This window comes from Bos taurus, chromosome 19 (genome assembly GCF_002263795.3).
Source record: "Bos taurus isolate L1 Dominette 01449 registration number 42190680 breed Hereford chromosome 19, ARS-UCD2.0, whole genome shotgun sequence".
Lineage (NCBI taxonomy): Eukaryota > Metazoa > Chordata > Mammalia > Artiodactyla > Bovidae > Bos > Bos taurus.
Window position 1 is genome coordinate 49,213,474 of NC_037346.1, and position 26,125 is coordinate 49,239,598.

General features: G+C 40.8%; 1 protein-coding gene across 1 annotated transcript in view; it reads right to left on the bottom strand.

Annotated features, from left to right (window-relative positions):
- Nucleotides 1-3,527: 3,527 nt before the first annotated feature.
- PITPNC1 (phosphatidylinositol transfer protein cytoplasmic 1) overlaps nt 3,528-26,125 on the bottom strand; it is a 215,743-nt gene continuing 193,145 nt past the window's right edge. Inside the window, exons 7-10 of the mRNA XM_059878599.1 lie at nt 24,623-24,778; nt 21,295-21,358; nt 11,783-11,901; nt 3,528-8,139 (exon numbers count right to left, since the gene is read on the bottom strand). Coding sequence (XP_059734582.1) covers nt 8,134-8,139; nt 11,783-11,901; nt 21,295-21,358; nt 24,623-24,778 — 345 coding nt within the window. The 3' untranslated portion in view covers nt 3,528-8,133. The remainder of the gene's footprint in view (nt 8,140-11,782; nt 11,902-21,294; nt 21,359-24,622; nt 24,779-26,125) is intronic.

Here is a 26,125-nt window from a genome sequence, read left to right on the forward strand (position 1 = left end):
AATTCAAAATTCTTGAAGTGTTTGGTAGAAGGATATGCATCTATGAGTTACCTTCCCCAGAAGGGCAAATTCCAAAGTACTTAATGAAGGTGAAAAGAAAATTCACAATCTGGGTCAAAATGCAAAGAAATGGAATAACGCCAAGATAGGAGTGGGAAAATTCGGGCTTGTAGACATACTTATAAATTTTCAAATTGTGCTCTGGGAAGAAGCACAGCACACATTAATACTGATGATTGGCTTGAAGAACAGACTGGACAGAGAGCAGCAAGCTATCTTTGGACTGCTCTGAATATAATCCCCATGTGTGCTGAAGATCACAGAACGATTCCCAAGGGTTGCTGAAGAGCAGCAAACTGCCAGCAGCTTGCATGCAGAATCCCTTGGGAGCAGGAAAGTTATTTCAGAATACGACTTTTTCAAAATCACAAAGGTCCAGATCTGGCTGTCCTTGAACACCCTTAAGTGACAGATGACCGAATCTTTCTATAAATTAAAAGAGGGGAAGTGAGGACTCCTGGTCGTTTGTGCCTGCCTTTAGTGCAGACGATTGTACTTCTAGTTAAACATGAGTATCCCCTAAATTCCGGGTGTATGATTCAGTGGTTTAATGTTGCTGTACCGAATGGCTGGACTCTCGTAGAACCTGAGGCCATGTCCAGTTTCTTTGGCTACTTATTAGCTCAAGTCCTCCATGCTGGGACCAGGGCAAGAACATTAAGGCAAAGTTCCAAGCTGTTTCTCCTTTTCCCAGGTGAAGGAGTAGTTAAATGTTTGGACTTGAATGAGACATCCTACTAGGTTGGATGCTGTAGAAAAGGGAGAATTTATGGGAGTGTGGAATAGCAGAGGGCTAATAATTGAGCAGAGAAAGTCAATACAACAAACTGGAAAACAGCTTGCCTGGGTCAGCCACATAAGTTACAGGCTCACACACACACACACACACACACACACGAACGTACATGTACACAAGGTTGATTGTTGTTTCAAAGCCATCAGAACTTCGGGTTTGACACTAACATTTTTGTAAAGGGATATTTCAGATTAGGGCTGGAGAAACGACACATGATTTGTCTTCAACTCAAAAGGGCAAGGTACAGTTGGAAGCTGGAGGCAAAAAATTCCAAGTGAATGTAGTGAAGTAAACAGGAAGTTTTAGAAAAGAACTTGGGTGTTCAGAAATGTAAGAGTAACACTCAAATGAGATAGTGTCATGATTAAAAGCTGACCAGGAGAACTGGGGGTGTGATAAACATCTACGCATTCAACATCAGGCATCCAAATATTTACTCACCTATAGAGTCTGTGTGTGTGTGTGTGTGTGTTAGTCACCCAGTTGTGTCCGACTCTTTGCGGCCCCACGAACTATAGCCTGCCAGGCTTCTCTGTCCCTGGAATTCTCTAGGCAAGAATACTGGAGCCAGGCTTCTCTGTCCCTGGAATTCTCCAGGCAAGAATACTAGAGTGGACTGCTTTGGCCCCAGGAATAAACAGCTAGCCTGCCTGTACCAAGTTGGCTTTCAGCCAGCAACTACATGTGGGAAGTTTATGTGCTTTGAAGAATGAATTAAGAGGCAGGGCAGGAGTGGTAAGTAACTGAATTAGTGTTACATAATTTGGGGAAAAATAGTCAATCCTACCGGAGAAGGCAATGGCACCCCACTCCAGTACTCTTGCCTGGAGAATCCCATGGATGGAGGAGCCCGGTAGGCTGCAGTCCATGGGGTCGCATAGAGTCAGACAGGACTGAGCGACTTCACTTTCACTTTTCACTTTCATGCATTGGAGAAGGAAATGGCAACCCGCTCCAGTGTTCTTGCCTGGAGAATCCCAGGGATGGTGGAGCCTGGTGGGCTGCCGTCTATGGGGTCGCACAGAGTCAGACACGACTGAAGCGACTTAGCAGCAGCAGCAGCAGCAGCAGCAGTCAATCCTACAGGAAATCAACCCTGCATATTTACTGGAAGGGCTGATGCTGAAGCTCCAATACTTTGGCCATCTGATGCGAAGAACCAACTCATTGGAAAAGACCCTGATGCTGGGAAAGATTGAAGGCAAAAGGAGAAGGGGCGACAAAGGATGAGATGGTTAGACAGCATCATTGACTCAACGCACATGAATTTAAGCAAACGAGAGATAGTGAAGGACAGAGGAGCCTGCGTGCTGCAGGCCATGGAGTCGCAAACAGTCGAACATGACTTAGCGACTGAAGAACAGTCACAAATTTGGGGAAAATCCTCAGTGTAGTTGTGGTGTACTGTTAGAGGAAGCTGTGGCCTGATATGATGCAGAGATCAATGCACATAATGTGGATGTTCCTGAACATATGCCCAGAGAAAACCATAATTCAGAAACATAGATGCATGTCTATGTTCATGGCAGCACTATTTACAATAGCCAAAACAACCTCAGTGTCCATTGACAGATGAATGGATAAAGAAGACATGGTACTTACACACAAAGGAATATTACTCGATCATTAAAAAAAATGAAATAATGCCACTTGCAGCAAATGGATAGACCTAAATTATCATACTAAGTGACTTAAGCCAGAGAGACAAATACCATAATCAATATCACTTATATGTGGAATCGAAAATGTGACACAAACGAACATGTGTACAAATAGAACTCACAGATATAGAGAACAGAACTGTGGTTGCCAAGAGGGCGGGGGGATGGCGGACAGAGGACTGGGAGCTGGGGATTAGCAGATGCAAACTATTATACTAATATATGGACGGCTGAACAAGGTCCTACTATGGCACAGGGAACCATACTCAGTGTCTTGTGACAAATCGTAAGAATCTGAAAAACTGGAAAATATGAAATATGGAAAATAATATGAAAAAGTATATAATGGAATCGCTTTGCTGCACAGCAGACATTAACAACATTGTGAATCAACTACACTTCAACAAAATAAATACGGATGTTGACATTTGTTACAGGGTTGAATAGAAGAGGAGGGAGAGCTCTGGCTAAGCTCCGAGGCAGCTATGGAACAAGGAGGGTGAAGCATTTCTGTGCTCACTCTTCCATCCCCAGAGGACCCTTCTGTGAACAACAGGAGCTACTTGAGTTGGAGAAACTCTCATCAGATCAGAGTGATTTCAGCTCAGCTCAAACTGGCTTGCTCTGCTGTGGAGAGAATCTGGTGTTCCCCTGGGGTGGTGTTCCTACAGATTACCTTGGGGAGATTTTTCTTGGTTATCACTCAAGACTGTTGCCTCACATTTGATGAGTGGGAACCAAGAATCTGTCGGGTGGTCCCACTAGGTTACAGACTCACTTTGGTGATTTTTTTAGCTGGATAGAACTGGCACCCAGGCATTTCCTACCAAGGGCTGAGCCCAGAAGATACCTATTAGACACTTCTTTGCATACAAGTCGCCTAAGAACCAGCCATTGGCTTGTTCTTTCTCCCTTGATAGCTTCTTTCCCCATCAACCCACAAATTCCCAATTTGTCAACATTCCCTTGGAAAGAGCTGAGAAAGAGAGAGAGGAAGATACACTTGGAAAGAAGATTGGTTTGTACTTTATTTACAACAGAATGTAAGAAAAAGTAAGTTATTATCAATAATAAATAACTGGGAAAAAAAACACAAAACGGCTGCAAAATGACATAGGAGGATGGCTTCCTGGCACAGTTAAGATGTGTGAAGATCAACTTCTGTTTGCTTTGCTGTCTATCACACTGTGCATTCCAGAACTTGGTCCTTCAGCTGTGGCAGTGGTGTATCGACCATTTAACTAATCAAGATCCCAGTTCTCGATGTAAACACTAAAATTGACACTTGAAGCTACATGTAAGCAGCACAGGTACAACATCAGCTCAAACAGCCCCTCTTGGAGACACACAGAAACTGAGGGGAGACTTGCAACTCGACAGACAGGCTTTTGATTTTAAGCAAAAACACTGAGAGAGGCTTATCCTAAAGCGTTTGTTAACAACAAAATGATAATTAATAACAGCATCTGGAAAGGTCTCAACATATTCACATTCTCTTATTGCACTAACTCCTAAAAAGCTTAAACACTTACATTTCAAATGAAACAGACTGATTTGAAGGTAGAACACAGGAGAACGCAGTATGCATTGCCTCCATAAGCCATTGCTGTGCTCTTCTGTAACCTTTCATTTTCAGCAGGAAAGAATAGTTTTAAGCAGTCTATTTATGATCAGTTGCAGTTGCTGGACAGATTTTTTTTTTTAAAGAATTATGGCTCAGATGGCATACTGTCACCCAGCCTACTGAACCAGATGATCAGAAAGAGACTAAAACTATTTAAACAATCCTTCTGTGTTGGGAGTATCTGAATACGCATCACATATGGAGTAAAATTATACTCTGGCCCTTCTGAAAAGTACAACTGTTGTTGACCTATGCAAGCCAGTGCAAGTCCTCTTTGGGCCATGAAGAGGAGCTAAGGTGAGTAGGACTTAAAAGTACACATAAATTCATTAGCCATGAAATTTTCATGGAAAAACGATTTCTCGAGAAGTGTCAGAATCTACTCTTAGGTCACTGTTTATTATACTGTCTTGGAAGAAAACCATATAATAACACTTGGGAGTCCTGTTGTGTTTTTTAAGAGTCTACATAAGACATGCACAATTGCGCTAGTTAGAGATTTATTTTCACAACCAAAAATGTGGCTAATGCCTTCAAATAAATTAAAGCCATTTTCCCCACACCCAAATGCAAAGCCAAAACAGAAGGGTTTATAAATTAGTTCATGAATAAATGCATATTGTTTCAGTTACAATGTGGTAACTGAAGAAGGTCACGGACTCCTCTGTTGTTATGCTTTTTTCTTTGCTTTGCCTTATTCTAGCTCAAAAGTAGGAAAATGAAAGGTCTTCAGAGCTGACTTCTGACAAAGTTTATGCAGTAAAAACACTGAGGCCTTCTTGTCCTGGAAAAGCACAGCTAAAGCAATGATCTGTTTGACAGCCAATGAAAAGCACAGGGGCATTTTCTAATTTGAAGTCCATCCAAAGTAATGAAATTTATGTTCATCTTGATGGTCTCCACTAACACGAGAGACAAAGATGGGGTGAACATAAATGTTATTCTGTGGATTATTTTAATTTGGCTACTAGAGACTTAAAACTGATGGTGCTGGACTTGCCATACTATATTTATATATATACAGGTATAATACAATTTTGGTGAACAAAGTTGAAGGTTTCCACATTGCAGACAGAGGCACTGAGTTAAGATTCTATTTTTTCCCCAAAACATGCTTAATTAATTCAAGTTTCTGGTTTTTTTCTTCTAAGTTTCCATCATGCAGCCATTTAATTTCCATCCTTATAGGAATTAGTAATGTTCTATATACACATTCATTGCAGGCTTGTACCCCACAAAAAACAAATCCATGTATGAAGACTGTGAAATGACACTTGAAAATCAAGATAGATAAAATATTGAAGCCATTTATGCCTTGTGATGACTGGATTAAATATTCAAAGCAGCTAAAAGAATATTGGCACCCCTCCCCGCTTTGAAAATGCACGCGAACCACATGTAGACAGAAAAACTGAACATACTCTAAGACCACACATATTTGTTGGCTAAGAATCACACTATCTGTGGTAGTTTTGCGAGTAATGTCTGTGGTATTATACTGGCTATAGGAGAAAGAAAATTCACAGTAGGAAACCAGGAATTAGCTTTCTAAAGCATATAGAATTGTTGACTTTGATAGAGGAAGCTACTTTACAAAAATGGAAAATGAGCTATGGCATCGACAGAAAAACTAGGTGCCAGATGTGTTAACAACGTGCTCAAAACAAATCCATTCCATGTGAATATCGTGATCCCACCCCATCCTGATTTCAGCTTGCAAATGTTAAGCAAATACATACGCTATGCAAGTGTCTTCTGAAAGGAGAATTTTGCTTCCTGAAGCCAGACATTCTTGTTAAGTACTACTGTGTTGAAAGGGAGCCATTGAGAAGTCCAAGAGCTCTGGATAAAAGATCGAGTTTCCCCACAAGCAAAAATCATGCTACCGTACCATGCAAAGAGGGCGTCTTACTGTGGCACTATCCTTAGGGAAGAGATGCACTGTTGATCTAAGCTAGTTGCAATGGGTTTCCTTTGAGTTCTGGGTTTATTTATATGTTTATTAAGCTACGTGTCAACCTACAGGTTACGAAATGATCTTGACAACCTGACATACGACTTAGAACGCTTGGTGCTGGGCTCCTGGGGCCAGCACTTGCACCTTGGGAGAGTTTGTAACTTGAAGAACACTACGCAGAGTGCTGGCCACGAGAGAGAGAAGCAGGCAGGGCCCCCTGGCTGAGAGCCTGTGTAAGAGGAAGAGGACGCGCTCCTTGGTCTATGTGGTTTCCTTTGGAATCTGCGTTTGGGGAAAGTCCCTTTCCTGAGGTCGGAGGTTATGGTCAGGAAGGCTAGCTGGGGCCTTGGAGTTGCCCAATTACCTTGTTCTCTTCCTCCCTTGGAGGACAAAGGCTAGATTCTGTTTACTCTTCCTTCTGTGTTTAAAGGCAGTGAGGTGCAAAGGTGGCAGGTTTTCTCTTTAGATCAAAAGAGAGTTCTCTTTCTGCCACTTTGGTGAATGATCTTGTCTCCCGTCAACCTTGAGTCTAATCCTGCATTACTAAGACCCTCAGAAAAGAAAGCTGGCCAGAGGGGCATCTTTTATAACTTCTTTTCACTCTATAAATAAGAGTTAGCCGTTCTGCTCACTTTCTCCTCCCACCTGATGGTGTTGACTCAACTTTTGCGATCTTCCTGATATTTGGATTTCAAGTAAGGAACAAAAGAATGACAATCTTTTCTAAGGTCCAGTGATGGTAATGTATTCCAGGGAGGTCCAGATATTATTAAGAATATCCCTGTCCCATTAAAGGGATGGAGACAAGTCTGACAGTGTTAAAGTCCAGGCAGCTTACTCTACCCTGAACTTCTCTGAATAAGCAGAGTCAGTGAATTCTACTCAATTAACTGCAAATTCTGAGAATCTTAACAAATGACGTAAGGCTCGTTGATACCTGTAGGGAAAAAAAAAAAGACATTTGCCTCACCTGGGTCTCTTGGTTCCTAAACCAAACCATTCAATGTCAGTCTGTTACGGTCATATTTATCCATGTAATTCTTAAAGATTTCTGAGGCCACAAGGGCACAAAGGGGAAGTTATTAAAAGACAGAAACAAGTGGCATTTTTATTAAATTCTATGAAAGGTATCAATAAGTTATTGTTAATTGCACTTGGAGCCTCTACAAGTTGATAATTAAAATTTCCAAAAAATTTAAAGAGTTAATTAGGCCCCAAATCCTGAGTCAGACTAACCAAAATAGGAATCTTAGTAACTTCTGGTATTCAAGTATTGATAAGGAGCAGTTCAAAATTTAACAATTAGGTGTGTTATGCCTGAGAAAATTTTTGAGAATTCCACGTTTGATGGGAGGAAACTTAACTTCATTATTTTACTGTACCTTGTAACACAGTGGTGTAAAGTTTTCATTTATTTACCCTTGAAGTCCATGCCAACCTTATCAAATGCCCAATAAACAAGGCTTCCTCCCTGGCGACCAGCTGCGGCCACAGATCTCTTCTGTCCTTCGCAAGTCTTGCATTTTACATCTAACGTGACACCCTGTGGCAGACTTAGGCAGTCATATTCTATGTGAAATTACTTAATCACATGCACACTCAAGAGATCAAAGGGACATGTCTGAGTGACAAAGCAGTCTTTTTCTATATCAGAAGATCCTTAAAAACAAACAAACAAGACCCAAAACCGAAAATATAAAACCCCATGAAATATTCATGTGAAGTTACTCTGATTTGGGCCGACATGGCTTATCTGAAGAGTGGATGCCAGGTAAATTCAGGGTGGCTTTTTTCTCAGGGTCTGGAAGTGTGAGAGTTTCTGGGGCAGACTTTTTCCGGGGCCGATCTCTGGGAACTGACAGGAATTCTGGTGCGTCAGTGGACAGAGGAGTGGATGGAGCGCTCGAAGGGGCACTGCGGACTGAAGACGGCAGCAGGGGGATGCTGGAGATAGAAATGGCAGGTGGGAAAACGCCAATTTTCTTATTGGTGGCTTCCTGAGTGGCTCGTTCAAATTCTCGGACTTCATCCATTGTCATGTCTTAAAGGCAAAAAATAGAAAAAAAAATGAGCACGTATTTGGAAGAGACACAAATGGATTCATCTCTCTGCCTTTTTAAAGGAGCTATTAGAATCCTATGATTAAGGGGGCTCTCCAGATTATTAGCCCAAATTAGCATTGAAATGCTAAACCCTGAATTTTTCCTTTTTACTGAGGCTGACCTCTGAAACAATATTCCTTTATGAACATCCATCCAAGATTTTCCAAAGCACTTTCAATGAGTACTTTAAGTATTCTGAAGACGAGTTTATCAGGCGAGCACAAAACCACACCAAGCTGTGTGTGTCTGTACATCCCTGTGCTGTGGACAAGGCTGGTATATGGAGCTATTATTAGACCTGGCCATCTTTTCTACAAAAGGAAGGTAATTAAAGCAATCAGTGGCCCCAAATGATACATATTAACAACTACTTTAGATCATGAAAAGACAAGTTTACCTTTACAGGGTAAACAGACAGATGATCAGAATTTCTCAACATGTTATCCTCTTGTTCAATAAATATACTTTTTGCATTCTAGGAGTTACTTGTTTCCTAACTATGCATCCATCCTGAGATCTTTGCAGGTGAAAAAACAAGTAAGATGGGACAGCAACAACAAACTTTTCTAATTATCCACAAACCAAGGAAACAAAACAGTTTCTCAAGGAAACATAAGAAGAAAAAGAGCAGAGAAGAAAAAGAGAGCAACACAAAATCAGTGCGAATTTCATTTAAAAGAAAAAAGAACTTTATTTGGCATCCAAGAAATAAATTCAGTAACGCCTTATTTAACGGGCATTGTCAGATGATACAGACTTGCCAAATGTCCGAAATGTTCTTATGTGAGAAAGTTAAAAAAAAATTCTTTCAAAGGCAAAGCCTTCCCTAATGTAAATACATTAAATAATGTATTACACACACTTACTACCAATTAGACATAATATATGGAAAGAATATCACTGTGCTCCAGTACAGTGGTGACTCATTTCTTAGGACTGATTTGCTTTATATAGTGCGGCATTTCTTCTCTCATTCTTAGGCACTCTATTATTACTCTCAGTCTGGCTATCCTTGGTATCCTTTGCCAATTTTGTTACTGGTAACTGGGAAACTAGGTAACTGGTCTTATTAAAAAAGCTCTGAGTGAAGGCCGACAAGCTTGTCCTGGTGTAAAAGGTGAAACCTGCTGACCATGGGCTTCTGTACCTGTTTTATCTTCCCAGAGACCCATGTTTTCACTTGTGTCCTTTCCCATGAACTTAGCTGGTGAGCTTTCATTGGATGACACTACACAAACCAGTATGAAGCATGCAGGCACTTTGGAAATATTAACTATGGAGTGAATATTCATAACATAGTATTAGTCATTAAGATAAATGACCTATAGTCATATCATAACATAAAGCAAACCAGAAATGTGTTTAAAAAAATCCTTAAGAGTATTTATTGGGAACAATTATTAAAATCTTCTGGAAGGGAAAAGTTTTTACAAAGGAAATTAAAAAATTATGCCCATGTTGATAGAATATAAAATTCAGAATATAGCAAGAACTGTACCTGTAAACTTACCACTTAGAACACTAAGGCTACTAGATAAGCTAAGAAATAAGATTAAGTTCTTTAAAGAGAGGTATTTCAAAATAAAACTGAGACTCAGAAAAGTTTCAGTGAATTTCAGCAAAGTTTATCTTTGAAAAATCAGGTTTTCTTTACAAGTGGCTGAATGGTGCGCTACTCCACACATCCAGCAGGGGGCAGAAATCCCCCAAAGTACAGAATTTTGATTCTACACTCCTGTTCAGTCTCTTAGAAGTTCTCTCCCTTGAAATGTGTTGAAACTGCTCAGTTGAAAAGGAGACTATTTCCTTATTGCTGGGGCCATGGATGTTCATTTTGCCCAGTTTCAATATAGTTTGTCTCTGCTCAGAAAGTACATCTAAATTTATTGAGCACCCATGTAATTTTGTGATGGACAGCAGCCTCTTGATTTCAACTTTTTCATTATGATAGAGAAGAAAAATATGGAAAAATCAATGACCCTTCCCAATTTAATGGAATTTCAAAGAATAAGGCAAGTGTGGTATGCATTTAAAGATAACCACATTGTGTAACTTCTGAGGAGATGGGCATTTCTGACACTGAAGTTATGGGAAGGGCTCTGAGTTGCAGCCAGAGAATGCACGGGCTTTCCCGTGGGGAGACCCATTCCAGGTATCACCATCTAAACGGTAAACTGACTTTCCAACAGTAATAATCAGAGTAAAATGGAAAGAAAACCAAACTAAGAGTCTTAAGCTGTAAGCTGTAAAAACTTAGGCTGAGGAAAGCGCTGTGTAGTATCCTTCGCTACGTGGCATCTTCCCCCTTCCTCTGGTTTCCTTTGTCATGCTTATATAGGGAGCAGCTTTCAGACAGCGGCTGAGAGGGGACAGGTATCAACATTCCTGAAGAAAAGGTAACCGAGAGTGATGGAAATTTAAGGACGGTTTCCTTACGAGCACTTCTAACTTTAGAACGGGAGAGAGAAAGGGGGAAGCCCTATAGGAACTGGCCAGCGTCTCCAGAGGAACACTTCAGTTTTAAGTCTGATCCAAACAGCTTCTGCAAATCCAATCACGGCATGCAAGAAGAGTTAGGGCCATTTCAGCCTCAAGGGCTGCCACATGCAGCCAGAAGCAGCACATAATGCCTGACACGGCACACTCCCAAGACATGCTCTCAGTTCACTCAACATTTCCAAGGTGCAGCCAGAGGTCTTCACAAATCTAGAGCATTCACAACAAGAGCCAGCTCTCAATTTTCTGAAACTACCCTGTCAATTTCTTACATAGCTGATATGCATTATTCTGGGGCTGACAGACAAGCGGGCTCAAGCTGGCACCCAAAGAGACCACAGCTCTGGCCAAAGATACATGAAAATGACTTGGTGATTACATTTTCTTTGTTATCTGTAATTCTTCCTCATAAGCGTGGATGACTGATGGAACTATATTTAAGATGCTGGCATGTAGACAGCACACTGTCGGCTCCCAGTCACCAACGTGCCATTAAATACCCTTGGGCTCTCTGAGGCTTAGGCCCCAGCTGGACCTAGCTCACCCCACCTCACTGCTCAGCCAGTGTGTATGCGTGGGCAGCAGCCCCATCTGGACAGGAACCTAAGTAAAAAGGAACCAAGGGTAAGACAGCCATAAAGAGCCGTGGAAAGCATTTCAAAGCAAATGCAAAGAAACTGAAAATACCAGATGAGCCAATAGCCCTCCCTGAAACGAAGGACTGAACGTTAACTATGTCTTTAAAAGTTACTGGCACTGATGTTCTAGCTTTCGTGTGACATCCGTTTCTAGCCCTCTGTTCTTCTGTGGTGCAGGCCACAAAATGTTTCCATTCTCTATACTCTTGGTTTTATGACCAAGACAACGTAACCTCTGAGTCAAGCGGCTTTAAAGAATAGAAATGTCTGGAAGCAAGAGGTAACATCGTCCAGTTAAGACCCAGCTCAGGTTCTTCGCCGACAGCCTCTGGGCTACAACGCTTTTTTGTGGAAGTTTGAGAACTGATGCGTTTGAAGTCATTTCAAAGATCGGTTTATGGGTACGTTTGGTAAAGAGTGGGCAACATGTTTTAAAAATTCTACATACACTTGTTTGGGCCTGGCTCTCTATGTCATCCACAGTGGAGGAATGCTGATTGCAAACTTTTATGTTGGTTTGTTCATGCATGTTTTTCTCGTATTCCCGAACATCATCCATTGTCATATCTGAAAGAAGGTCAAGACGTTGGCAACTTCCGTTATTAAAGGTGAACTTTCAATGGGGGAGACTTTAGGGGACGATGGCAGCTTAGCAGAAGCCAAAGAGAGGAGTAAAAAAGCGGGGAACTCACTAACTTTATGAAGAGTTAATCATAAAGTTAGCTAAACCAGCCAAAGGCGGAGTGAATACAAGGGAGTTAAGTCAAAACAGTCTTAGAGCTGAGAAGAATGGAGATTATTTAGGGGTGATTCTTGTACAGTGAGTTAGGTGGGTAGGAAGTATTAGCTAGGGTTACAGCCTGAGATCTCCTAAAAGCATGGTTAGAAGATCCCTGTAAGGGACAGGGTCAAGCTTGTGTGGTTTAATACTTACCTTTCATATACCTTTCAAAATAGATCTGGAGATTCTTTACAGCAATGCGTTCAACAACAGAAAGGACACTTTCATTGCTATTGTAAGAGACATGGCATTAAGGGCAGAGAAACGATGCCCACTGCTCCTGGTGAGATTTGGGTGCAGTGCTCACACGGAGATGTATTTTTGCACAGAACACATGGTGCCAGAGAGTGCAAGTCTACCCCGAACTTCAAGTCTAGCCTAACAGCATGAAAAGGGCTGCCACTACTTCCACCCACACAGTTCTATAAATAAAATGGCACATGACATTATGACTTTTTGGCCTGATTCTGCAGATTTTTCAGGATTTCAGAATAATAATTTCTTAAATCCTGTGGTTCTAAACAGGGGACAGTTCTGGTTGTCACGACAGAGGTGGAGGTGCTACTGGCATGTGGCCGGGAGGTGCCAGGGATGTGGTAGCACAGGCCTCCTCCCTCCCCGACAAAGAATTATCTGGCCCAGAATGTCCGTGGTGCCGAGAAGGTTGAGAAACCTTGTCTAAATCCAAGGGATAAAAAAACTTCAACAAAGAACCTGTTATCTTCGGTATGTGCAATGCATAAAAATAATAATTAGTGTCACTTTAAATGTTTCTGTTGCTTTATCCTGCACTCCCCACTCCACTCCTTGGAAATTTTACAACAATTCATTAGCAGTTTCCCCAGATGGGGATTCCTCTGCCACTCTCCTGGCAGAATTTAACTTCATGCCTCTTTACAATGAATGGTACACGCTCAACAATAGGTTAATCAAGCTACCATCTTGATCACTAATTAGCTTGGTGGGGATTTAGAGCGAGTATTTACAGCTGGAATTTTTCCCTTAGTATTTTCTGCATCATGTGGTCTGCTGTCTTTTTATATCAGCCCTTGTGTGTCACGTGAGAGTCTCTTCAATTCCAAAGGGCAGACTTGCGAGAAGTTTATGAATTAATTCAGTGTGGTCTGGGGCCAAGACGGAGGGCAGCTCTAAATCCAGACCTGGGTGATATTATTTAGATGGTGACACCCCCACACCCTGAAACCGTTAATTAAAAATGCCATCCATAAGCAATGTAGGTATCAAGAATGCTAAGCAACAGTCTGGCCAAGCGAAGAGCATGCTTTTCTTTTAGAAAATCAAGGTAACTGCAAAGCAGTAAAGAGATGCTGCTTTGTGAATAGAACAAAACATCTTTGTTAACAATAGTAACATCCTTTCAATACAACCACTTTAATTTCAATGCCCGGTTATCAAAAGTTCTTAAACCCAAATATACCTGGAATGAATACTGAGATCATTTTAAATTAAGAGTTTAAAATTAAAGAAATTTCTTTATACATACATTCATTAGACACTTTATTTCCCCCCTCACTGGCATGCTAGTGATTTTAAAAACAAAAACAAAGGAGGCTTCATTTCTTTGTTCTAGTGAATCTCAACGGAAATCATTCTTTACCTTTAATTAGCTCAATGTTAACAGGGGCTTAAACTGTGTGACTAGGGACTTTCAAAGATTTTTATGGATGTGAAGAAAGATTTAATAATGAAGATACTCATTATTAGCTTGTTCATAATAGTGAAAAATTGAAAACAACTCTGGGGCCTGATAGTATTATGCAGCAATTAAAAATGATGCATAAGAATATTGAACACTATAAAGAAATGGCTTTGGTATATTGTTAAATAAAATATTGGAGGTAAAAGAAATCATTTTTGCCAGAAAAAAAACAAAAGGATACACTTCTAAATGTTAACAGTGATTGTTTTGAGGAGTTGAAATTTTAATTTTCTCCTTTCGCTTATCTATATTTTCTAAATTTTCTACATCAAATCTGAATTATTTCTGTAAGAAAGAAAGAGTGTTAAAGAAAAAAAAAAGGAAAGAGAATGTTATTTCAAAATCAATTATTTGGGGTCCTTAGAAGATGGATACCATCAATTTGCACTTGTATAAGAAGATACACTTTAGAAAAGAGTACTTGCCGATTTTAGAATCATGATCCCCCCCTTTTTAAAATGAAGAGTTAAGAAACAGTTGCAGAAAACTTCATCTTAAAGAAAAAAAATCTCTCAATTAGACCACATAATAATGAACATTTCTAGGGAGTTTCCTGGTGATCTACTGGTTAGGATTCAGTGTTTTCACTGCCACGAACAGACAAAAGACAGAAAAAAGAATGAACCTTCTAGTACAGGGTGTTCTCTAAAAGATAATGATAATTTGGTCCCAGCCAATGCTGAAGGAAAATGTTTGTCTAAATCGTGAACTATCCTCTCATACCATGCATGCTTATGGAAATGATGTCAATATTCCTCAATAATTTATGGAAAGCCTAATCAAGTGAAAATGTTCTTATTCAGGTTATCTGATAGAATGCACTACATCTTGCTTCAGCAAAGTGTATTACCTTGAAATCTATAAATGAGTCAATTTTTTAGTAAATTCAATTACACATGCCCGATGATGGATTATACTTTTGGAGTTGATTCATCTTCATTACTAATTGATTTTCAAGGATCAGAGCGACTTCTCACAGTTTAGGTTCAGATCTCTTTGTCCCCAGCAAAACAGTGCTTATGTATATCAGATAAACTCTTAAAGGAATCCTATGTCAATTATTTTGCAAATAACTGAATTTAATTATCCCTTAATTTACAGATCTGAAAGGTCATATTTACTTTTTTCAAGTAGAGTTTCTTAAATGAAGTCTTCTTAAACATGTAATACTGGCCTAATGGCCTGATTTAAGAGACTACTGGACCTAGTCCCAAAGTTCTTCTGGTAAGGAAGCTGTATCCCAGTATCTTTGACACTTGGCCATCAGAGGGTGACTGATCATCTGGCGGCATAAATATTCTCTTTGTTGCAAGATTTCCTGTCTTTGTCCTCTTGCAAGATCGTTTCTGTCCTTCTTTTTCTCACTCTCTTTCAGGTGAGAGAATAAGCAGACCCCAGTCTTCTATTCCAGCATGTGAAAGTGAAAGTGAAGTCGCTCAGCCATGTCCGACTCTTTGCGACCCCGTGGACTGTAGCTCACCAGGCTCCTCTGTCCATGGGATTCTCCAGGCAAGAGTACTGGAGTGGGTTGTGACAGTCACACTAAATTGGCCTGGGTAGAACCCTCTCCTCTACCACCAGCCCAGCTTTATTATAGAAGCTCTGGACTCAGAGGATTTGTTAAGAAGCTCCTTCAATTTCTTAAACCATGAACTAAGCAAAATATACCTCTGTATGAGTCTTGGTCTGCTTCAACTATTTTCTGTTTTGTTATAAAATGTGGATTTCAATTATTATTTACTTACTGAATCACTCAACTAATGTGTGAATTATATTCCATAGAAATAATTCAAATAGTACTGGATTATATAGAGAAAAGAGTTTGATCTCTTTTAACTTCCTGTATCCTATTCCTTCTGGATATAACCACTGACAGGTTTTTTCCTATGAATTTGCATGTGTTACACATGCACATTACACACACACATACAGTCTCATTTATTTTCACATTTATGGAATCATACTATAGTCTACTATATGACACAAGTTGATCTGGCTTACTTTTTCCACTAATGGAAAATGAACATATTTCCATACCAGTACATATAGAACTACCTCATTCTTTTTAACACACAATACTTATCATATGAGTGGTATCATAATTTACTTGACCATATTTCTGTTGAAGGACATTTACATGGAGACTAGATTTTAGCTCTTATCAGCAACACTACACTGAATAGCTTTGTATTTATATTCAGGAACATGTATGTGCATTCCTTAAGAATGCGTATCTAGAGCTGGTATTACTGGGCCACAGATTATTTATATTTCCCATCATCAGTTTTTATGGAAACTGTTAGTGTGTTCTCCCACCTATACAAAACTGGATTATTATCGCTCGTTTTAAATTTTGCTATCAGATGGGCAAATGTCATATCTTCTTGCTATTTTCATTTCTTGTGATTAGTAGAGAAGACACTGGTTATTTGCATTTCTTCTTCCATGGTTTACCTATTCAGGTTGTTTACCTTTTTTCTAGTGAGTGCTGGATTTTTAATTTATAGGACCTCTCTGTATATTGTGGATATTAGTCCTCCGTTGGCTACATATATCACAAATAGCTTCTCTTAATCATTCAGCTTTGTTTATGGTGGCAATTTTCTTTCAATCATTTTATTAAAGATTTCACTGGAAGTGGAGGCAAGATTGTATATCTGAAAGGCCTTTAGGGTAGAAGTCAGCTGAATGTACAGAGATGCTCCAAATGCCACCAAACAAAATGTCTGCAGTCAGAAATTTTCCTTCATTATACAGTTTTAATAGAGAGTCAGATTCATGTTGATGTATGGCAAAACCAATACAATACTGTAAAGTAATTAACCTCCAATTAAAATAAATAAATTTATATTTTAAAAAATTAAAAAGAATTATATAATTTTCAAAAAAAGAGTCATATAGCTTAATTCAATGACCTAGCCAATGGCATATTATATTTTATTTCCTTCTACAAATATTTTCTCTCCATTTCCAGGCCTGTCAGCCTAAACAGAAGTAACTTTTTCTTTTGTTGTTGTTCTAGTCAAAATGGAAGTCTTAAACAAGTGGCTGGGTTAGAGGAAGCTCCAGCAATCAAGAATTATGTCTGATACCCCTTTGACTTCAACAAAATGGTGGCCCATCCTTTGGGAAGCGCTTTTTTTTTTTTTTTTAAAAAGGCTATAAATTCAACAGGTGCTTATTACAAACAATTTACTTTTTTTTTTTCCTGTAGTGAAAGTAGCTAATCCTCAAGGCTTGGTGTATACCCTTTCCTTGTAATTCAGATCACAAGATCTAGAATTGTAATCTACAGTTATGATTTTTCTGCAGTTCTTAATCTGGGGAAGTGGAGAGCAGAGTCACAGATCCCTTTGAAAATGTGATGGAGTACAACGGGTTCTTTCCAGAAAAATGAATGTAAGCAGATACACATAAAATGCTGCCTAAGAGACATGGGACTTAAATTCATGATTCAGGAAACCTGCAACCATTAAAAAACGCTGGCTTGGTGAAATCAACCAGCTAATGCTAGCCTTTGAGTCAGCTTCTTTCTCCAACTTCAGCTTGATTCTTTCACTGTTAGATTGCTCTTGGGACTCCAGAATGATCTCTAAGTCATTTTTGTGAGGGAGTTTCATCTGTACTAGCCAGAACAACCCCCTATTTTTTGGGAGGGTCAGGATTCATGAAATTCCACTCAATCACAGCCTCCCTTGGGCAACCCTCTGTGTTCCTCTCAAAATACTGTCAGATTTGTGAAGCAAAACCAAGCTTTGGTGAAGCTGGGCTGCCTATTTTTATTCACCTTTTCTTTTACCCCATCTTCTAAAATATGCAGTTGTTTTTTTCTGATTAGTGTTCCAGTCATGCAGGAGACACCCAAGGCTCATGGATAAAGACCAATCAAGGCTTTGAAAACCAAACCCAACTACTCCAACAGTAGAAACGGTTGTACTTTAGGACAAACAAGAGCAGAATAAAATCTGTTTAGGGAAATAGTTACTGGGACAGTCAAATGCTAAAATTCAGGAAGGATACAAAATTAATGCTTGGGCAAGAAATGATTACTGTCATTTATAGTGTCCTTTTTAAAAAAAACAAAACAAAATACAACTCAGTTAAGCACATGCACTGGAGAAGGAAATGGCAACCCACTCCAGTATTCTTGCCTGGAGAATCCCAGGGACGGGGGAGCCTGGTGGGCTGCCGTCTATGGGGTCACACAGAGTCGACACGACTGAAGCGACTTAGCAGCAGCAGCAGCAAGCACTGGAGGTGGTGAGTCTAATTAGGGAGAAAGACATCATACAGGGCTGCCAGTGTATAAAGATATATAGTTTGGGCACTGTAGGAGCACAGCCCAGGGTCAACAGAACTAAAATTCAGCGCTCAGCCGACAGCACCTGCTGAATCTGCTTGGAAGGGGTGCCTTTTTGTAAGGCTTACAAGGCACCAGAGTTTAGCAGTTGGCCCTGAAGACATCTACCATTTTCTAGTCTAATTAAATTTGGACTGAATTAATTAAACTGTCCTTTCAATCTGATTTAAAGTTGTTCTTAAAACTTTTGGGACTTCCCTGGCGGTCCAGCGGTTAAGACTCTGCGTTTCCAATGCAGGGGGCTCGGGCTCAATGCCTGATTGGAGAACTAGTGCTGTGGCCAAAAAACGAAAACAAAAACCAAAAACCGAAAAACAAAAAAACCTTTGGGATTCACCTGGAGGGCTTGTTAAAACACAAGGGGGTGTGCCAGGCTACACCCCCAGAATATCTGATTCAGCAGGTTTGGGGTGGAGTCTGATAATCTGAAACAAGTACCCCAGGGATGCTGACGTTGCAGGCCCAGGACCTCACTGGGAGAGTAAGTGCCATAAGCTATAGGAAAGGGTTTCTTTACTTTGAAGCCTTTCCATGTTTACTAGTGAAAGCCTCACTGAGCCTGTATAGACCAAAGAAAAATAAACAACTTCAGGTACCCAAAACTGAAGGGCTGTGCTGGTGGGCGATGACACACCCGTTTACCTGAAAGGCTTGCAGTACACAGCATTACCTTGAATAAGGAAGAGGTTGTGGGCAGGGTTCTTAGCATTTAGTTGATTGAGTATCTGCATCTGTGTAATGAAGAAGCTACCACTTTCCTGGCAAGCCACTCAGCTGGGGACAAGGATGCCAGTAATTTACATGAAATTGATGGGGCAGGTCTCAGACCCTTTGCAGAGTGAAAAGGCTGCTTGTTTTGGTTGGGGCTAGGACTGTATATACAGCGGGTGGAGGCCTTCTCCGGGGAGTACACGGCGCCCCTGATGATCTACGTCCACTAAACCACATGCTGTTTTTCTGCACTCAGATACAGAAAGGGCTTTTTGTCAGTAGGCTCCTTGAGTTAATTCCTGTCTCCACCTCTCCATCTTAAGTAGGTGTTCTCTTTTTAAAGGCCTTCCTTTGATGCGTTATTCTAGCTTTGGGCCCTTGTAATAGTCTGAGATTTTTTTTTTTTTGGACTAAAAGTCTTTAAGTCTCTTGGTTGCTGAGGGCTTGGTTGAGATGGAAAAAAAATCGGTCCTTGTCCTCTGCACCCCAGCTGTTCCTTTACTAGAGGCCTGCCCACATTTTCTCGTCCTTTATCCTGCCTCTACTCAGACTCTCTTTTCTGGTCAATAGGCTTGCAGTGTTTTGTCTTCTTGGTTAGGGTGCAGCTACCCTTTTCCATGCTGCCTTTTCTGAAAAGTCCTCGAAGGCCTCATGGTATTCCAGAGAAATCTATTACGTTGCCCTGTCTCCTGGTCTTCAAGATGGTCGAGGTTTGGCTCTTCAGGCTTCAGTTCACTGACCAAACTTCTCACCAGTTTGAGCCTATTATTCTTTGACTATCCTTTTGAAATTCCCTTAGGACGCCAAGAGCGTGGACGAGTGCAAGTTGGGGGAGACCAGCAGTTGTTAACCTTTGGGGTGTCCCTCTAAGAATCTGTGAAAAGCTCCCCAGAAAAAACAACCAGAAAGATCTGTTTAGTGATCTGGGGAAGTAATCATGGGAGACTCTCCCTCCTCCCATCTCACAACAGACAACCACAAAGAAGTGCTGGGGAGACTTGTGACAGTGTGGCCAGTCGGTGTAGAGCTGCCTGTGAACAGCATCCCGGGTCCTGGGGAGGTGTGATTATTGTTCTCTGGTTGCTGAGTTGTGTCCAGCTCTTTGTGACCCTATGGACTGTAGCCCGCCAGGCTCCTCTGTCCATAGGATTTCCAAGGAAGAATACTGGAGGGGGTTGCCGTTTCCTTCTCCAGGGGATCTTTCCAACCCAGGAATCGAACCCAAGTCTCCTGGATTGGCAGGTGGATTCTTTACCACTGAGTCACTAGGGAAGCCCAGGGGCATGTGATTAAGAGAAAGCAAATGGTGATCTTTCAAAAGCATCTCTTCTAGAGGTCTGCATTTGGGCAAGCCAAGGAAGAGGCAAAGATGTATTTGCTTTTCAGCAAATCTGGGAAAACTGTGCAAAAAAAGAAAAAAAAAAAAGCACACCCATAGCCTACAAAACCCTATTTTGGAAAATATGGTTCAGAAACAGCTAACGGTCACTGTCTTTGTCTGTTCAGTCCACTGTAACTTTTCACTTTAAATTTGATGCCTTCAGCTAAGGAGAGGGCATTGGTGAAACAATGATACAAAGGCACCAAAATGCAATCGAGGTTATGCTGAGAACAAATTCAATGTGACTTAGGAAAAGGCCAAAGAGAAGAGCATTTTCATTAGGCAATCAGATCTGACCCAAGTCACCAACTGGGTGTGTTTGTTTCTTTTTATAGTCAAGGACTCAAGCCTCTGATGACTGATTCTGGGAATGTAGGGGATTCACGTGGACAAAATGATAGCACTGCAGATATGGAAAGTGTGGTTCATCCATCATGGGATGAAACAAACCTTGTTTCTTTTCACTTACTGGAAATATACAGAACTGGTTTAATTCTTCTCAACTCATTTTTTAAAAAGCTAGAACAACAGTCTCAGTTAGAATTAAGGGGTCACCAATTTCTTTGCCCTTGAATCCCTGCAGAGTCCTTATATTTTTGGTGAGGGAGTGTTTCAAAGGACTCAAGTCAAAGGACTGCTTTCACCTGATATGGTGCTTAATGACAAGATCAAGGCAGCATTGATCTTGAGGTCTGGGATAAATTAGAGGGGTTTGAAGCCAATCCAACAGAGGATCATAGAACCCTGCACTATCAAGCATGCAGGCATCAAACATATTGAGGTCCTACTTAGTCAATAATTAAGTGCTGTGGTTATTTTAGACCAAGCTTCTATCATTACATTCTTCTTCATTATGTCCCATGGACAATGCTATTTTCAATACAGGAAGCAATAGCTCTGCCTTTGTTGTTGAATTTCTAGGTAGCAGTTGAAGCCAGATGGACTGAAAGTCCAAGCCAATGTGTTATGAAGTTGTTCTATAACTGATTTTGTGGGAGTTGACTTACCATACCACTCATCAACCCAAGCAAAAGCCTGTCTATGTCCAATCAGAAGAATATCTCGAACCACCTAAAAAAGCAAAAGAAGGAAGTTGACAGAATACCAGGTTTGATTAAAACGATCTGGAAAAGGAATGGTTTCCAATTCTAGGAAACCTGACAGTTACAAATTTCTGCATCCCTCTGTCCATATGGGATGACAATTAGAGGAAGACATACTTACTCTCAGCCCTTTCCCATGGTGTACACATACACTTGCTGTAAATTAATCTCTTTATCTTATTTGAAAGTTGGGCTGGAAGCTGTTCAAAATAATGACAACCACTTGGCAGTCACACAACAGTGACTGGAACGAGTCTCCAGGGCTGATCACCCTCGGATTTTTCTCTTCATTTATCTTTACCTAAAACAGGTTCTACTTTCCATTTGTGGAAGGGTGCATCTCACAGGCGCCAGGAGGTCATAAATGTTGGAAATCAAGCGCATTTGTTTGGATAGAAAAATCACTTCCAAGACCAAAGCACTTAGAACTCTCTCTTCTCTAGTGAAGTATCCTATATATTGGTAATTTTTTTTTTTTTAAGTAATTGAAGGTGTGGGATTCAAGATAAGTAAATATCTTTCTAAGCTTGGCTTTCATGTAGTAGAAGTCACGGGAGGGAGCAGTTTAGTCAGCTATTATGTTAACTATTATTGAAAGTCATGAAATAAGAAACCTGAACCAGAGTAGAACCTAATGGGAATGATGAGCTTGATTGGAGATGAAAGGAATGAAATTATTTCTTATGGTGGCACATAATGGCAATAGAAGATTAAGAAAAATAACTGTAAAGAGTTTGTGTGTTATACCATTTATGTGCTTTTATTTCATGGCATTCTTTTTTCGGCCTTCTATGGCTATAAATACAGCATGCCTTTTTACCTTTCTTAAATACTCAGTACTGTCCTTCCAACATTTCCTTCCTCCTGACAAACAAATCTAGCAATTGTCAAAAACCTCTTGTAGAAGGTTCGAGCATGTTTCAAGAAATGAAGGATTTTAATTCAGTGAATTTGCAGAAACAAGGGAAGCCTTCATAATGAAGTGTTTATTATTCCAGGCCTATGGATATCTAGTGAGGCTTTTATGATTTGGAAGGAGGAAACATATAATGAAACTAAGAAATAACATGAAGCCATGCACACTTGAGTGCTGAGTGTGTCAAATTCATGGGAATTAAAAGAACAGCATTGAGGCGTCAGTAAATACGCCCTATTGCATTAAGCACAACACAGCTGTCTGCTGGAAACAAGAATCCAATGATGTGCTAATGGCTCGCTTTCGAACATTTTTTCCCCCGTGAACTGTGACTAGATTCTTCAAAAACAAAAGGTGTTCCGAGAAAGGCATCCCTGGCACTTGAAACCCACGCAAATACGAGCCTCAGACTCTCATTAGTAGCTCGTGTGCCACAGCAGGTGTGTTTCGGGGGTGTTGATGACACTTCATTACATTTGGAAATGGGCGATGGGAATGCCTATTGCTAGAGCGTAATTCTTACAGGTATTTTAAAGAAACGGATTCTCAAAACTAGAAACACAATGACCCCTGTGGCAATCTGAATATGTTTTGTGAGAAGACGAGATAATGAAACATACTATGGTAGTGGCCCCAGTAAGAGGAGATCTTTCGGGGTTTTTTAAAAACAGGTGGGATGTTGTAGGAAGTCAAGAATATACTGCCAGAGACAGTCGCAGAGCTGAGGCTGGAAAATATTTACTCTTGGAGTCTGGACTTTCTTTCTTCTTAATAACTGGGACACAGCAGGAAAACAGCAGGTCCCAGAACTTGATTTCTATGCATGCCACTTGGCTCTCACCCCTGGCTGGGCAAAAACGGATTCTGGAGCTCAGCAGATTAGTACATTTCTCTGTCTCAAATTTGCTCCAGGCCCTGCTATTATCAGGAAAGCAAGTTCAATCTATTTTTTGGACCCAAATTCAAGATTTACACATTTTACTATCAATTGGCTCCCTAAGCTCAGTAGACAAATCCATCTAAGTAACAAACAGCTCAGTGCATTAAGGTTAAATTCCAGTGCCCCCAAAAGAATTTCAGAAAGCTATTCTTTATCAGTTTTTAAATGGAAAAATAAACAGATATCTAGCCTATCTGGAATGTAGAGACAACTTGGATAGTACTTATTCTCATGAAAATAGGAGTTACAAAGGGCAGTGCTCAGCACTGCATTTCCAATTAATTTCCATGAGGATAAGAGTTATGTTCAGTTCAGTTCAGTGCAGTCGCTCAGTCGTGTCCGGCTCTGCGACCCCATGAACCGCAGCACGCCAGGCCTCCCTGTCCATCACCAACTCCTGGAGTTTACCCAAACTCATGTCCACAGAGTCAGTGATGCCATTCAACCATCTCATCCTCTGTCATCCCCCTTTCCTCCTGCCCTCAATCTTTCCCAGCATCAGGGTCTTTTCGAATGAGTCAGCTCTTCCCATCAGGTGGCCAAAGTATTGGAGTTTCAGCTTCAACATCAGTCCTTCCAATGAACACCCAGGACTGATCTCCTTTAGAATGGACTGGTTGGATCTCCTTGCAGTCCAAGGGACTCTCAAGAGTCTTCTCCAACACCACAGTTCAAAAGCATCAATTCTTCTGCTCTCAGCTTTCTTTATAGTCCAACTCTCACATCCATACATGACTACTGGAAGAGTTATGTTACAAGCACCCAATAAACTTAAATCATCGCTAAATGGGTTCCTGCTACAAAATTAACATGTTTAGCCAAAGGAGGTATACAACTAAAACCTGTGTTTTGAGCTTGCCAATAATTCTTTGGTAACAGAGTTATTAAAAGGGCAGAAATGCTGGGGTACATCATCTAATGGGACCACTGGGGTTTCTTCTGTCTCTTGGGGCATCTTTTACTTCAGGTGTCTACATTTGCAGGATCTTTTGAGTGAGGGCTATCCTTGAGGGGACAGTGCACACGGATAAACCCTGTGCCTCTGCCTGGAACCTGAGTGCCCAAGCACCAAGTACAAGAACCTCTCTTTGAAACTAGGAGAGCCCAAGAGAACCATACTTTGAGAGCCCAACTTCCTGAGCATACTCACCCAGTAGACATGGAAGTCACAAAATGAGGGATGAAGTGTAAGATATCTGTTAGTAGAAGAAAGTTAAACAGTAGGCAAAATTCACTTTTATGGAAACAGTGTTTTCTAGATGCAGGTAACTTGTGTTGGTTCAGTGCCTATACATCTGTTGGGCACTGGGCACTCCGGCTCACAACAAAGACAGTTACTTTGCCCACAGCCCGGAAACTGCCAACCATTCACTTACCTTGTGTACAAATTGTTCCACTCTGGTTTGAAGCCCCCAGACCTCGAACTTCACGGTCACCAGCTTATAGGAACACATGATGGGCTGATGACTATCTCTCCAACCTTCCCTTAACTGTCCTCGTCCTGTCTTCTCTGACTTGAAGTGTTTAGGATCCTGGAGGAAAAAATATATCAAAGAAATGAAAACTTAAAAGTTCAACCATCATTTTTATGAAATAAATGAATACAGAAAGCTAAGTGAAAGAAACCAGTCACCATAATAAGTATCTCAAGGAAATGAGTGCTTCTGGGGAGGAAAGGGTGGTGATCTCGAGTGTGGCTCTGTAGCCATTTTTGAATCTTCAGTACCAACTGTGCCATGCTATCACCTGAACCAACCCAGGAACTGCCATTGAAATTATAGGTATAGGCCTGGGAAGATTACGAGGATAACGTTATATATGAAAAAAGCATAAGCATAGAGTTTGGTCCATAGCAAGTGCTCAACTGATGTTGGCTATTATTGTACTTCCCAAGGCAGTCAGTGAAGCCTCTGATGCTCAGCCCTACAGTCCAGGGAACAGACAGCAATGCCTTTCCAAAGCACCCTGGAATTGCTGGTAAAAGCTGATGTTTAAGACGATGGGACTATTTCCTGCCTGACTTGTGTTCTTACACCACAAAATGCCAGCAGGAACAAAGAGAGGAGACCAATAAATCAAAAGAATACCACGAGATTATAGGAGATAACCTCCAAAGATGGCCCCCACTCACTCCCTCCCTCACTGTGCCTGCGTGTTGTTTCTCTCACCAAGTTGTGGAGGGTACTTCCTCTCCTCATGAATCTAGACTGGTCTGTGACTTGCTTTGACCAAAAGAATGTGGCAGAAGAGACACTGTGTCAGTTTGGGTCTTTAAGAGAAGCTGGAAACCAGAAGTCTGCCACAATGCAAAATGTCTTGTTTGATTATCCTGAGACCATGATGGAGTGAGGAAGCCCAAGCCAAGCTTGCCACATGGAGGGCCATGTGGAGAGAGGCTCACTCATTCTGGCTGAGAAGCCATGCACATGAGCGATAAAGCCATCTTTAATATTTTAGCTCAAGCCTATACCATGAGGAACAGGAGATCCTGTCCAGCTAAGCCCAGTTGAGATGGCAGAATTGTGAGAACTACCACACTGTTGTTTTAAATCACTAAAGTCTGTTTTCCTAAATGGCTAGTCAGTCATCCTATTACTGGCTTATATATTCCTTCTTTTTTTTCCCCACACCAGGCTGCTTGTGAGATCTTAATTCCCCAACCAGAGATTGAACCCAGGCAGTGAAAGCACGGAGGCCTAACCACTGGACCGCCAGGGAATTCCCATAAGCTGCTAAATTCTGGGATGAACTGTTACTTAGCAAGAGAACAAAACAGAAACATCATGTGGATTCCAAGCAGATGTAATAACTGGATCTCCAAAGACAAAAGGGAAGGAATGCTGCTTTGTTCTTTCCCAGCACTCTCCAAAAGTTCGTAC